This window comes from Hippoglossus hippoglossus, chromosome 16 (assembly GCF_009819705.1).
Source record: "Hippoglossus hippoglossus isolate fHipHip1 chromosome 16, fHipHip1.pri, whole genome shotgun sequence".
NCBI lineage: Eukaryota > Metazoa > Chordata > Actinopteri > Pleuronectiformes > Pleuronectidae > Hippoglossus > Hippoglossus hippoglossus.
In genome coordinates this window covers 18,358,322-18,374,312 of record NC_047166.1, presented here as the reverse complement: position 1 = coordinate 18,374,312, position 15,991 = coordinate 18,358,322, and the positions used below count along the sequence as shown (strand labels likewise).

Below are 15,991 nucleotides of genomic sequence, written 5' to 3'. Positions count from 1 at the left end.
GTTCCGTGGTGGCTTTTCCTCTTCTTATTCTTCAATTTTGCTCCGGCTGATGCTGAGATGAAGCAGATTGCCTCAGCGCGCCTTGCGCATTAAGGTGTCCACGCACCGTCCCGGCGCACGGCGCATCCACAGAGAGCCACGGAGAGAGGAGGATCAATTCGGAGTTCTACAAATGGATGTATATCTCAAACTTGTTGAGAGTCCAGTCAGTTGTAATCATTAATTATTTTTCAATTTTCTTCTGACAATTTTCTGATGTTTTTTTGTGATCTTCTCCTGCGCGCAACGGGTGAGAATCGAGCTTTCTGATGCGCATGCTGTTTTCTGGAGGGGATGCTCTTTATCACAGCACGGATAACGGATCTCTGACTCGGTCTGGCTCTCTTGGCACATATGAAGACTCCCTCCAAGATGATCCAGAGTCAGCGGCCCAGGCATCATTGGGCCACTATATACCATCACATGTCACCACATAGCTGGGGGTCGTGCTCTGTCTAGGAAATATCAAGCCTGCCTCGGGAATCTTATCCAATAAAGTGTTTTGGTGAACATTGACATTGGCTTTACGAGTCTCACCTCTGGGCTACTATGCAATTACAACTGATCTCCTTTGTTTTGATCATCTTGCACTGCATGGATTACACTGGTTGTCAGCAGCACAGCAGCTCCAGGCACCGGCAACACAAGCGTGAGTACTATGGGATAAAGTCAGGCTGCAGGTGTTTGCTGTCTTTATCTTCACTTTCCCTTCTTTAAACGTTTTCATTCATTGTATTCTTATCGGTTATAATTTGGACAAAACTAATTATCTAATATTCAGTGTGTTCTAAACTTCTAAATTATAACGAGAGGCGCATCCTTTGGCGGAGTCTCCAAATAATTGCACAGGCGCGACTGGGGACACCGCTCATCAATGTTCCATAAAACTAAAGAAATTGCAGCTGGTGTTACATTTTTTTCTGTAAGTATTACATGGAAATATTTTTAAAAAATATATATAAAACTAAACTAACGCAGCAGGTTATACGAGTCACCATATAGTGATTCACTGAGAGACATTAACACCAACTTCCACTCTCTCGACCCTACTTTTCTACTTGATCTCTACATCTAAATAAAGTAAAAGTCTTTTGTACATAGCCTTTACTATATAAGCATCACGGGTTTTATTCAGTCTCACTCACTTTTTGAGTTTTTTTGTTACAAGGTGTGAAGTAATTCTTGGCCAGTTCCAGCGCGCACCGGCCTCATAACTTTGGCACACCCGCCGCACCTTCAGTAATATCGCCATCATTCCTCCTCTGTTAGTCCAACTATGTTTTCCTGTTAAGCTTAATTGGATGAGTTGGTTGTTGAGCCTGTCACCTGAAGCCTCCGCCACATGCGGCCCCTGCTCCCTGCGCTTCAGTCTCCTGGTTCCCGTCGCTCTCTAGCGGTCAGAGCAGCAGACTTCAGGCACGCACACATGTGGTGCCCGGGGGAGATCTGGCTCGATCACTGCTCGGATTTTACAGCCTCGGTTCCCATATTTGGTGCTGCGGCTTCCAAGGCTCACTTTATATCTTAACACTGCAACATTTTGGAATTTAAAGGTGGGCAAAGTTTATTCTTTGTAATTTGAAATCATGCCCCATCTTCATAACTCTTTACAATCTGGGTGAACGTGGATTTGACAGTTTAGGCTCAATCCCAACGCCAGAGCTGCTCCACACTGAAAAACAATGTGCGTGTATTTTATCTATCTCCCTCTGCTCCAACATTATGTCTCAGGTCTTGATCTATGTCCAGCTCTTCTTTTTTTCCCACGACACTATAAAACAAGTATCAATAATGTGTATTTCTCTACTCTTCCCACGCACACTTTATCACCGGGGGCCTCCAGATGTGCCCCGGGACTGAGTCTATTAGAGACGAGCAGTGATAGCTGGAATACTCCATGTATCACTTGCTGCCTGCGTGGCTGAAAGCTGTCAGTGATCTACAATGATAGACCTTCAGAGTGATGCTTTTATCCCTGCCACATGGGGCTGAAACCTCTCTTTACGCTTCTGCCTCTTGACGTCTGATCGCTCGGGGCTCTGAAGTTAGGCCGTTTTGCCGTCATTCTTTCCCTCATGACCACCAAAGTGGACTTTTAAAAAAAAACTGAGAGCTGCAGCATCTGGGGTTAACAGTGTGTTTATTGTGCACTTTTAAAGGGGTCTGGGGTTACCTTTGCTCTTGGCATTACTGCTCAGTGGATCTGGGTTTTGCTGTTTAAGGATGGTGGAACATAATTATACTGCAGCAAACGGACACATAAACACATCAGACAAGAATCCTGCTAATAAAACAGAAGGAAATGTATCTATAATATGTGGATTATTATGACTTAAATGTGTTTGCGCTGCACTAGTGTGATATATAGATGTTGTAGAATCTGTTTTATACTCTACGCTGCATCGAGGCACACAGATTGTCACTTCCCCTAATATTAAAGAGCCTCTCAACATAATGTGAGGGGGGAAACAAGGGTCTTCTCAGAGAACTTGTTTTACTAATTTATGCAACAAGACTAAAAACAGATTGTGCTTTTTGCGAAATTTCCAATCTCCTTTAACTTAGAATGAATTTGCTCCTGTGCAGAATAATCAAAAGAATGTTTTCAGGACTCGATAAGATAATATTCTCACGAAAGCGTATATATATATCCACACACTGAGTCACGGTTTGATTCAGCTCCACAGATGAAATGGCGGCACTAAAGCTTAATTCATTGCCGTTTAAGGAAGTTGAAGGTTTGGTTCCCATCCTACTGGGAGGAGGAGTGATCTGCCATGTCGACCGACTCAGTGCCCATTAATTGACAAGTGCTTCTAAAAAATCCAAACTCCCTCCGAAGGTTAGGGTTAGGGTTAGATATCTAACACTTCCCGAGATGTCAGGGAGGATGGAGGGATTAGTTGGTGAAGGGGTAAATGAGTACAGACTTCAGAGGGAACGAGGGGGGGGCGGGAGTCAATGACCATTCGGTTAACAGGCCAAAATTACCATGCGGAGACAGAACCCGAGCTCTGAGCTTCCTGTCTGTTATGATACATCCAAAAACTGGATGCTAACAATGGCAATGATGTACACACTCTATAATGAAGATGGATGGATTTAACTCTTGATTAAATATAGAAGATGTCTATTGTAAAGGCAGGGAAATCAAACACGTCACATGATGGAACCCTAATGAGGCAGGCATTTAACACTTTAGGCCTTTTTTTTTACCTTACGTTTAGTTGCCTGATTCTATTTTATCCGTCTGTGTGTGTGTGTGTGTGTGTGTGTGTGTGTGTGTTTAAGTGCTGGCATGTGATTGTGTTTATTCTTATGTGACTTTGTTGGTATGTTATGCAAGACACCACTGTCCAACTGAGGTTTTGTCGGTGCAAGTGCGAGGGCAAGGCCAAATTCCTGCGCCGCAAGACTTATGTGAATCAGGGCAGCTTGGCAGAAACACATGTGGGCAAATGGACAGCAGTTGTAAAGATTGTCGAGATATTTTAAACAAAGTACCCATGATCTATGGTAAACTGGCAGCTAAACTCCGAACTTGGAGAAAAAGAAAAAAGGGGCCGGCCAAACCCGCTGGCATAAAATGCCAAGGGTGGTGAGGAAAACCAATTCCTCAGGCACTTACGGGGGTGGCTCCTGATTTGTCGACCATATGCAGCTACTGAAACTTACAAACAGTGTCTCAATGTCAATAGCCACTGCCTGGATTTAACTACTGCGTGGCAGTTCTATCAGAGGAGTAAATTAAACACATTCCCTGATAAAGACAGTGAAAGAGTAAACGTAACATCAGGACCAAGAGCTAAAAACGTCCTCTCTGAACAACAGAGTATGGGAACTGTCATGTGTCTCCGGCGGTTTTCAGTACATATACACATCCAACCCTCTTTGTTAATGTTTTGTCCACCAGTGCAATCAGATACTAAAACTACATGATATACGAGCTTTTCCATGAGAGTGATTGCGTGAGATTATACTGAATTTATTTCTTCCTCTTTAATGAAGTTGGGTCTTAAAATCGTTCAGTCCTGAGCTTTATAACCTTCGGAACATGAGCCTAAACCCACATTATCATGTTGACATACATTTACATTGAAAATAAGTGACAGCTGTAACAACCAGGGTCTTCATCCTGCAGAGACACAGTCAGCTGAATCATCTCACAAAGTACTGAAGAGTGGAGGATGAGGAACCAACTGTGACATGTATCATCATAATCTAAACACTCAAGTACTTATGTACATAAACAGAGTTGTAAACATGGTATAAACGACTGTCATTAGCACTGAGCTATCAGTCACTGTGCTGAGATAGCAAGTGATCAGTCCAATACTGTAATAAATTACTAATAAATGTAAATGAATAACCCGTTATGGTACAGGCACCTTCCCTTTTTATCCTTTGCCCTCATGACTGGAAAATATGACAAGACAAATAGTTGACTGAAGTATGAAATAAAACTTTTTTTTAAAGTGAGCAATCTTCTTGTTAGTGATTTATTTACGGAGCCTGATTGCAATCAAACTGCAGCAAAGTCAAATTTCACACCCTCATAGATATCAGTTCCCTAAATATGCCTGTTTTTCAGCCTGAAGTTGTGTTATGTAAGGCATCATAGCAACAAAACAAAAAAATCTTTAAGCCATTAACAAAACTATGATATTATATTTTATGTATATGAAAGAATCCAGTGTTGACCAAAGATTTGAAGTCAGGATTTGGTTGGTGGTTGGTTTTCGGAACTTTATTTTGAAAGGGCATAGTTACGAGTACATACATATTAGTTTTAGAGGCTCATTACAAGGCTGGTGTGAATTAGATGCAAAGCTAGAGTAACTTGGTTCAACCCAATATGAATTTAACTTATTGTGTAGGATGTAAATTGGTCTCTTGGGTCTACATTTGTTTTTCCTTGGCTGACTAAGATGACACTGAATACATATTTCCTTTCTTAAATCTTTAAGTGCTAAATGATTTATGTTTGATAGAAAAGCTTCCAGGAGTTTACTGAGTTCAGCCTTGGCACAAACAGAAAGATAAATTCCTGCTATGAGCTTTTAATAAGTGGGAGGCTGGTATTACAAGCATAAACTACAAGCACTTCCAAAGTGGTTGGCATTGAACTGGGGCATTGTGGGTTGGCAAATAGTGTGCTCGCTCCAATAGTATGTATTATCTAAACAAGCCATGCAGTTAAACTATTTCTACTTTCATAGTTAAAATACCTCAAAAAGTCATCTTTGCCTTAACATTTGAGTTTTCATGTATTCATTAATTCATGCTCCTGTCCACAGAGATCTCTGGTGTGAGCTCAGGGTGCCAGCAGGGTGGGTGTCTGACCTGCTCTGACTACAATGGCTGCCTGTCCTGCAGGCCGCGCTTCTTCATGCACTTGGAGAGGATTGGGATGAAGCAGATCGGGGTGTGCATGACTTCCTGTCCTCCGGGCTTTTACGGCACACGCTCCCCAGAGAGAAACACCTGCACAAGTAAGCTCGAGTTGCATGTAAACCTATGTTTTAAATGAGCAGGAGTGTGTAGGGCTGACATTAGCTGCCAGACTAATGTGTAATCACTTGTCCTCTGAATGGATGAGCAATAAATTCAGTGTAATCCTCTCTCATAACAAGCACACACAGAAAAGTATCTCAAAGCTGTCTTGAGGTAAACGTGGCCTCTTAACGCCGTGTTTTAGAAACACAAGACGAGCATGAGCTTGGCCTCTGGACACTGACAAATTATATGTACACTTCTTTTCAAGCAACAGTTTAAACCCTGCTTGTGAAATATGGCATTATGTATACACATGTATGTCCTCGAATAACTGGAAAACCTGAGAGTAGTTAGCTTGTTCGGTGTGATTCTTTTCAGTGACATTAAATCAAATCAAGAGTTGCTTTACATAAAAACGAATAATCACCAGCCTCCCCGCAAGACTCTTCCTGCAGTGACCGATATTCCTGACTGTATTCCCAGTCAGACATTCTCACACACGCGCGCACACACACATACATGGACACCCTGTATAATTAGCATGCAGGACACACGCACGGTAACTTGTTGGGTTAAAATAAACCCTGGTGGTGGCTCTGTGTTTCTCTGTCAGAGTGCAGGTTGGAGTGCGACTCCTGCTTCAACAAGAACTTCTGCACACGCTGCCGAGCAGGATTCTACCTTCACCTGGGCAAGTGCCAGGAGAACTGCCCCGAGGGGCTGGTCCGCAGTGACACGCAGAGGGAGTGTGTTCCCAGTGAGTGCCCCGAGTTCACATTTAAAACATGGGGTTTGCCTTTCAGCTCTTCATAATGGCCATGGATACAATTTACAAAATATTTCTACCCCTTGGATTGAAGCTTTTTTGGTGCACGAAAAAATGTTGTTGTGTTGAATTTGACCGCTATATTCATGGATACATAACTGTGCTTTTGTTTTTGCAGTGTGCCCTGCTGAGTGTGAGTCATGTGTGAACAGCGAGACATGTACACAGTGCCGGCCAGGCCTGTACCAGCTCAGTGGGAGGTGCCACCATGTCTGTCCAGAGGACTACGAGACCAATGACAAGCTCATGGAGTGCAAGCCACAAGGTCAGTCAAGAATATGTAGCCATTAAAGATGCCTATCCTGTTGGTGGGAGCCTGTGGCAGGTTTGTGTATCTGCAGGTGGCAAAAAAGAGCTACCTAATTTCAAACTGCCCACCCTCACTTCTCTTTCTCTACTTTCTCCCGGGCAGTGCACTGCGAAGTGGGCGAGTGGAGCGAGTGGAGCCCCTGCTCTAAGTCCGGCAGAACCTGTGGCTTCAAGCGGGGCGAGGAGACCCGCACACGGCAGGTCCTCCATTACCCATCACCCTTGGGTAGACCCTGCCCCGAGATCTCGGAAATCAAAGAGTGTCTGGTCAAGAAGAGGAAGTGTCCAGGTAAATAAAACATTAGCGCCACTGTGGCAGAGTTGTACTATTTCCATGCTTCAGTATGTGTCAGACCCTGAGTCAAAATCATTCTGATCCTACATCAAAAGCTAAAATGTCAAAAAAACACAACAGAATTTTCTAAATGGGAGCATACTATACACTCTCTGTTGCTTACACTAGTTGCTGCTGACCCATCATGCTCACTGCCAACTTTGTATTTGTGACACATGGCACAATCTACTCTCTATGAATTCCAGACCTTGCCGCTTCAGCTTGTACAATCAGAGCTGCTCGTTCTTCCGCTCAGGACTATGACTGTTTACTCAGAGGATTGTCATTGTGGTCAGAGTGAGGACAGTGGGGGGAACACACATGTGGGATGTTGCAACGGGTCTGTTGTGTGTTTTCCCATGAGACCTCTTCGGATTTTTAAACAATAAAACTGCTTTCTCTGCTCCTAGTAAACAGGGAATAGCGTGATCATTTCTAATGAACAGAGTGAAAACTGCTTTCAGACGTCTCTTTATAAAAGCCAGTGCTGCGGAGCCTTTATGATCACTTTGTGTTATGTGTGCAGTGCATGTGTGTGGTTACTGAGATGGTTGGCGGGTACGGCTGGTTGTTTTTAGCCTGGGTTCTGTAGTGTTAAATGACAGATCGCAGACAGGGTAGGAGGCTGAGATCCAGCCCCCTGGGGCCTCACACTTACAGAACAAACACTGTGTGTGTGTGTGTGTGTGTGTGTGTGTGTGTGTGTGTGTGTGTGTGTGTGTGTGTGTGTGTGTGTGTGTGTGTGTGTGTTTCCTTGTATGTGTGTGTGTGTGTGTGTGTGTGTGTGTGTGTGTATGTGTGTGATGCAGCAGAAACAGCCAGCTCAACATCAACATCCTCCCCCTGGGAGGCACGCGGCGACCAGGGGATCAGTATTGGTTTATCCCCACAGCTGCCAACACACACACTAACTTGCACACTAACTTGCACACTAACGCACACACACACACATGCAAACCAACACATGCAACAAATCCACATACAGATACACTCTCTCCATTTCAAACAAGTCAGACAAATGCACAATTTCACACTTGCACACTCACTTGCAAACACAAAATTAAGCACATGCACGTGCGGACACACACACACACACTCTTTGTTTCACTAAAATAACTACACAACTGTTGGTGTTGGTGGTAATTTGTGAAACGAGTCAACTGGGTTGACCTGATTTGTAAGGCAGACTGTGAAATGTGCCCTCTGGTAAGCTGGCTATCCCCTTCTCTCTCACTTTCTATCTGTATCTTTTACTGATCCATTCCTTATACGCACACACACACACACACAAACACACACACACACACACACACACACACACACACACACACACACACACACACTTCCTACCACACCAAAGAAAACACAGACCCCATATAAGCTCCCTGTTGGCGCTCCCAGTCAGTCAGTTGGGCCGAGGGTGAGACTTTAGCGCGGAGTCGACGGCTCTGTTGATCTAGCCAGAATGTGGTGAAGAGAGGGGGGTAACACAGATATGGAAAGAAAGAGAGAAAGAAAAAGAGATGAAGAAAAAAATAATGAAAAAGAAAGAAAGAAAGAAAGAAAGAGAGAGATAAAGAGAGAAAGAAAGAAAGGTTGGGTGCAGTCTTATACTCTACAGACCTCGCCTTTTGACTTTGCCCCCCTCCCACATGTGATAACCAAGTTGCCCCCCACAGCATCCGTGGTGAATGAGAGCTAATTATCTGCCTCGGTGCGTCCTCTCCTTGCTGTTTACGTTACGCACACGCTACGAGGTCAGTGGTCCGACCTCAGAGAGCCCCCGGTAATCCTCCAGCAGCCTTCAGACACTGATACATCCTCCTGCTCCTCTTCTTTTCCCTCCTCCTTTGCACTTTCTCCCTCTGGCTTCTTCTCCCCCTCTGTGCAGCCTCTCCCTCTCCCCATCCTTCTCCTTGCTACATCGCTTCACTCCTCCGCACGAGCGCTACAGAGTCTCTGCTCATTCGTCTCCTGTCTCTGCTCCGCTCATTCAGATATACATGGATCTTTTCTCAGCTCGGAATAGTTTTAAATTCCCTCATCCTTAACCCAAACTACCTCCAAAATTCTGGAAGATCCTTTGCGCTTTTTCCTCTTCCTCCTTCTGCCTCCATCTTAAACACGCCTTTTTCTACCTTTGAATATACATGGAGAAGTTTTTTTTGGGGTCCCTCTTCCACACATTAAAATTTAGAATTAAAAGAATTAAACCATAAAGTCTCGGGTCTAGAAAAAAGGTTTAGTGTGAAGAGGTTTAAAGGCAACTTTCAAGTACAAATCATGAAGTGCATCCCATATGTTAGTAATACATTTTATGTGCATGCATAAAAAAATCAAAAATCAATTTCAGACAGCTATATATGTTTTTTTTTTCTCATTAAGTACCTCCATATGATGTTCTGTGTGCTCCAGCTTGACTGTCCTAATCCAGAGCCCCTTCTCCTTAAAGAAGAACTAATATGTTGGACTGGTTCCACTGTCATGTCTGAACACTAAACCTAATGCTAGAGTTGGATGATTATCTTAGCTTAGCATTAACACTAACATGTCAGCAAGTTAAGATACTCACCAGCTCCTTTAAACCTCACTTGTTAACATATCTTAATAACTCATCTCATTCTACGCAGGAATGTAAATGAGGCATTGCACCAAAATGTCTGACTGGCTGGCTTTTTATCTTTTTTTTTTTCAGTCAACTTTATTGAAGGGGATTTCACCAATTAATATTTAAAAAAGTGTCTCACAAACAAATGACCAACCCTACCTTTAAGAGGAGACTCAAGCCTTCTTACAGGCTCCGGTTCTATAGAACAATTGCAAAATCACAACTTGAAGGTGTAACACCTAATTGGTTTTAATGTTCTACCTCAGATTTCTAAAATGTTTTGCTGTTTTAAGCTCTTCTTTATGAGCACTAAAATCACAACCCTCACTCTGAAGCAAGAAATCTGTCTTTAAAATTAAAAGAAATGATAATTTTCCATTTATCAGTAACGACTGATGTGAATAATTTTATATTGACAACATTTTTGGACATATCGCCCAGGCCTAGTTTTGAATTACAGGTATCATGTCAGAAAAGTAGTAAAACTGTTGGAAACATGCTCACATATTAAGGCTTAGAGTCCGAAAAAAAACTTGGCTCTGTTCCTGTGTTATCAATGGCCAGAGATAGTGAGTGTTTACACACACATCCTCATCCACCTCCATCACTCTCATGTTAACGCTGGCTAATTTGTCCTTTGATCGACCTGCTGTTCACCTCTCTATCTCTGCATGTGCCCTCTGCAAACCTTAGCCCCCTCTAACTCCTCCACACACACATACACACACACACACATACAGACACTTGCATAGTTGATTGCACATAGAGAAATGCAGCCTACAGTTAGCAAGCTATAGCACCAACCAGTGATTGATGGGGGATTGTTACATACACAACCCCACTCTTGACATCCTGGCGGCCATGCAGCAGGCATTCCACTTGTGGGACAGCCCATAGCCTTTAATCCCGGCCTGGCTCCCGCCAAAAGCTCCCCGGACGACAGAACGCCTGCCATGGAGGATGTACCACTATAAAACATCCAGTGAGGCACTAACCGCACTAACCACACATACACACACACACACACACACACACACACACACACACACACACACACACACACACACACACACACACACACACACACACACACACACACACACACACACACCTCCACTTACCCTCAGTGCCCCTTTGCTCCCTAATTTGATCCCTCTCTGTTTCCTCCTCTTACCGTGTTCTGCTAGTCTCTTTGTCTCGCCGTCTCTTTCACTGACTGCATGTTAGTGTCCCAGTCAGTAAAGCCCCTCTGTGTGTGTGTGTGTGTGTGTGTGTGTGTGTGTGTGTGTGTGTGTGTGTGTGTGTGTGTGTGTGTGTGTGTGTGTGTGTGTGTGTGTGTTCTGTACAGTTTCCTGAGTCCTGCCCTTTGTGAATGTGCTGTTACACATTTCTAGAAGTTACATTATTACAGCAGGCGACAATGCAGCGGGAGTCCACTATAGTGGCTGTGTTTACAGTTTGCAGGCAGGGTTTATGGGGAATAACACAAGATGAAAAGGATAACCGATTTCTGCATACATTCCTGCTCATTACTACAGATTATAGGAAATGCTTTTAACTTGTACTGAGGATAAATACTAACCGGCGCACTGAATGTGGCACAAAGAGTTTGCATAACTTGAGAAAAGTTACAGTTGATGCTTCGATTTGATTCAAACAAATTGTAATTTGACACAAACGTCATTTATTTGTACTGTAGTGTTCATAATAAATCTTTCACAGCATCTTTGTAAAAATAACAATATCTCAAATGGAGCATGTAATACATGCATGCAATGGAAAAAGATGGATGTACATCATATAATCAGAGTGACAGGTTAAAAAGGGACCTTAGAGATTTATAACTGCTCTCTTACATTATATCATCATTATTGTGTCACATTTTTTATGAGCTATTGCTTGACTGCAAATTTGAAAAAACAACCCCTAACTCTGTGTTGATAGTAGTAGAGCCACGCTAGCTGTTTCCCAGTGTTTCAAGTCATCATGCTAAGCTAAGGGCCTCCAGGCTTTATCCTGGTTATCCTGGATACGATTGCAGCCATGTTGTACATTTGGAGCCATAGTCTGCAAAGTAGTGATCAGGGTATGGAGCTGTAGAAGCGAGGTTTCGTCGATACAGTTGTTCGACCAATCACTTTTTACCTGGTGAATCATCATCATCATCAAATAAAATCTAAAAACCTAAAATCATCTTTGAGAGAAACTTATTTAACAACTTTGAATTTTTTGGTTTGGTTCATGTCCCATCTACTAGCATGGAGGAGGTGGCGTTTATGACCTATACTTCAACCAGCCACCAGGTGGCGATTAAGAGACTTTGGCTATACTTATAGGGAGCCGTCATCTCATCCATCTCTATATACAGTCTATGGTGCAAACTAGACAAATGTAGGGTCCTGAAATGAGTATTTACTCAATTATTCCAGTACATTACATATGTGTAAATGACACATTAAGTTCTAGACAGACAGATTCCCCGAAACACTCACAACAGAATTACCAGCTGGAACTTTGTAAGAAAAATGGATTCAGCTTTTGCATCCTGGTCTCTGCCAAAAAAGGAATAAGTGATGATTTCCTCACTGTTGTTTAGAGTTCCATTTTTTTCATTAGGAAAAAAGAGAAAACCTTTCTCGAACTTTTACCTACAAACGAAGCCTTCACACCATGAATATAAGCTCCAGTTCTCAATGTAAGTGAGGATTTTCAAGTTCTGCTCCCAAAGCCAACTACTCCGTCACTTCATGGTCTCAAAGTCTTGATGACATTATTCAACGCACAGTTTAAAAAGATGCCCATCAGAAACTGTTCCAACAAACCAATTGCAGGTTGGTTAGATAAACACTCTGCTAATCATCTCAACACTGGCATGGATTAGGTTTCTCCTCTGGCTCGACAAAAGCACGGGGGCTACAGTATGACTAATCCACTGAACTTGTAAATAGTTATGGTGTCAGGATAGTGAAAACAATGAGAGCGAAGTGGACTTCCTGTGTTTATAGAGGACGCGGGGCAGACCCTGAATGAGTCAGTGCACCAGATTACTCCTTCAATCCATTCATCCATCCATGAGCCCATGCTGCCTTCACTATCGGTTCAGTTCATTTTTTTTTTTTTTACAATTATCACGTGAACACTGTGTTCGTGCACATGTTAACATGCACATTTATATCCACCTCCCGTCCACTCTACCTTTCATTATTCCTAAAGATGATGAAAACTTGGGTAGTTAGAGCATAGTATCGCTAGCTCAGAATGTGTGGATCACACTTGGTCCCTAGTCCAATCAGCATGGACTTGATTAATGAACACAGAGGGAGATGATGAGATTATAGGGGCCAAACATGAAGCCGACAGGAGAGAGAGAGAGAGAGAGAGAGAGAGAGAGAGAGAGAGAGAGAGAGAGAGATCTCGTTCTCTCTCTCCCTGTGTCTGTGCCTACTGCCTACTTCAGCAGTTTCACAATCCCCCGACTGGCCAGCCAAGCAGCCGAGCAGCCCGTGCTCCACTCACACATGAACAGCAGCAGTACAACAACAGGAAAGGGCCTCCTCTGCTTTCACTTGCAGGACCTGTCTCCAGCCTCCCTGGGGGAGAGGGGGGGGTCGGTCTCTCGTTATTATCGTTAATAGCTGTAGCTCGGGTGGAGATAAAACTTCAGCATTCCAAAACTCTTGGTTTTGTTTATGAGATGGTGTAGCAAGAACAGATAAAGCAGGGGGTTTATTTAAAGGTTTGCTATTTTGGACAAAGGTCTGCTCATCACAGGGAGAGGACTGCAACAGCTGATAGTCTGACAATGTGGCAATTGTATGCGACGAAAGACTGACATCTAGTGGTGAACCCAGAGCATTGCATTAATCAATGTTACACTTCAGTATTGAGACAGTGAAAAACTAAAAGTTAGGCCAGATGGATTTTTTAAATAAATGTATACAACCTCCTTTTCACAGCTCTCATATCAAATGATAAGAGTGGAGAGTGATTAAGAGCTTAATCTGCCTCCCTACTTTACTACTGGTAGTTGGTAACTTAATTTGTGTTGAAGACCTTAGAACAGACAAGGGTTATTCTCTATCTTGTGCTATGTTTAAAAAAAATGCATAACTTAATTATAGTTTCCTCTGAATCAAAGCTATAAACTGCATTCTGTTTTCTGTTTTCTTATTATTGTGTAATGGGGGAGCGGGGGTCATGCTTAAATTTCTGTCACAGGTTCTTCTTACATTTCTTTTTACTTTCTTATTTGTTTTCATGTTATTTATTTGTGTGTGTAATGTGAGCAGTGCTACACAAATGAAGATATGATGATGATGATGATGATGATGATGATGGTGATGGTGATGATGATGGTGATGATGGTGATGATGATGATGATAATTAATTATGCCATTTTCCCATCTTCCAGGAGCACGGAAGAAGAACGAGCGTAGAGAGCGGAGAAATCGCAACAATCGCAAAGACAAGGAGAACCAGGAGGGGCGACGAGAGAGGAAGAGGGAAAGGGAGCGAGAGAGGGAGAGACACCCAGGTGAACGTGAAGACTCTGATAACAGGAACAAAACAGAGCACAGGCACCGCAGAGGCCACGACACAGCACCGGTCTCCCCCGAAGAAGGCCTTGTACAGTAGTGCTCGAATGCCTCCCCACCTTCCTCCTGTTCCCCTCCCATTCTTCATCCTGGCAAAAAACTCCCCCTCCCTCACCCACCGTTTGCCCACATCGCCCCCTCTCTGCAGGGGTGTTGCTGCTACCTGTATGATTTGAAAATACTGTTCGTGCACAAACGGGCTGGGGCACATTCAGCCACAAGGCTTGGGCCACTCTGGACTTTAGAAAAAAGGTCTTTTTTTTTTTACCCTGTAGCCTCTGCTCCTTCACTTCCACCACTGCGAGGGACTCTCTAATGGAAAGTGCAGGAGACACTGCTGAGACTGCTGCTGGGACTGAGAAGCGTCTGCGATCGTGTGGAGGACTGGCAGACAGACGGACAGAGACAGAGACGTTACACTATGTGCTTGTTGATATGGTTATTTAATGGGGCCCTGGTACAACTTTGCGCGTCTTGGTTTTTGAATGTAGATTTTGCAACATTATGTAGAACAATTGTTTATTATTGTTGTTCCTGTTCTTTAGATCTCTTTATTTTATTTGGTGCATTGAATTTGTATGGAAAAAAATAAACGTGCAGTTTGCTCTTGCCATCTTGTGATATCTTCATAATCACTGCAAACAACAGATGAGTAAAAACAACTGAAAACCATTAACATGTGTTCTGTATGTTTTGGACAAAAGCTAGTTTTATCCAGATAAGTGATGAATCTAATCTACCACTGGTTTTTCTTTTTGTGTATATGGAATCTGAGCTCTCAGTAAAGCTCCTTGACTTGGAACCAAAAAGCACCTGTATGTCAAATAAAACTATAATGGGTTTGTACCTGCGTCTGTTATCCATTTTCTCATCTGACAGACATATTCTTCAGGCCACATGAATATGCTTGAAGCCATCTTGCGTTAAAACTGAGTTCAAGCAGCGCCTACTTGTTGTTGATTAAAAGGAAACCATGCCCCGGGTTGCCAGGTCCACAGAATTGGGCAACATTTTAAGTATTGCCACTGGTTGACATGTTTGTCTTTGTATAATTGGACACAGTTTATTATTATAAATTAAATATAGCTCTGTGAGGGTGGTGACCAGTTGACTGATGCACAAACAAAACTGTTTTTGTTTTCTCCTCCCTTTTTCTTCTTCTTTGGCTAGATGACATGGTATCATATTACTGCAAGTATCAGCTTATCTTAGTTCAGCTGATACCACTTACCGCGATGTTATTAAAAGGTTGTGAACCAACATAAGTATGTGCATCAGCTGAAATCAAATGGATAAAAATGCTAAAAGTAGCTACATAGCCTATTTACACATGTATGTATTATATGTTTATGATTTAAACATAGTGAAGCAACATGACAAGGTGTTTAATCAAGGTATTGCGCTAACTTAAGCAAATGCATATGATATATAAACAGTATACATTTATGTTATCCAGACAGGGTGGAGGAAGAAAAAACAATCTAACAGTTTAGTTTGTGCATCTGTCAATTGGTCCTCACATTTACAGAGGCATATTTTATTCATGATACTGTTTCTAATTATATAAGGACATTTTAGGACCTAGGTTGAGGAACTGTTTAGGGTAAACTGTTTTGTTTATGCTTTGTGTCCCGTCTTTGTAGATACAACACAATGATAGTAATGCAGTATGGTGGTAAAACGGGATATATCTATATATAGAGTTCTGGTATGCGGTTGTTTTTGGGCTGGTTTTGTCACACAAACTATATGCAACCCTGACCACCACCTCATTTGGAGTAGAA

The 15,991-nt window shown here is 42.7% G+C and overlaps 1 protein-coding gene across 1 annotated transcript; it reads left to right on the top strand.

Annotated features, from left to right (window-relative positions):
• Positions 1-577: 577 nt before the first annotated feature.
• On the top strand, positions 578-15,053 carry rspo3 (R-spondin 3). Its single transcript, XM_034610255.1, has 6 exons — positions 578-688; positions 5,337-5,531; positions 6,149-6,292; positions 6,480-6,626; positions 6,774-6,959; positions 14,024-15,053. Exons 1-6 carry the CDS (start codon positions 589-591, stop codon positions 14,245-14,247), a joined length of 996 nt encoding a protein of 331 aa, XP_034466146.1. The 5' UTR covers positions 578-588; the 3' UTR covers positions 14,248-15,053.
• The last annotated feature ends 938 nt before the right edge of the window (positions 15,054-15,991 follow it).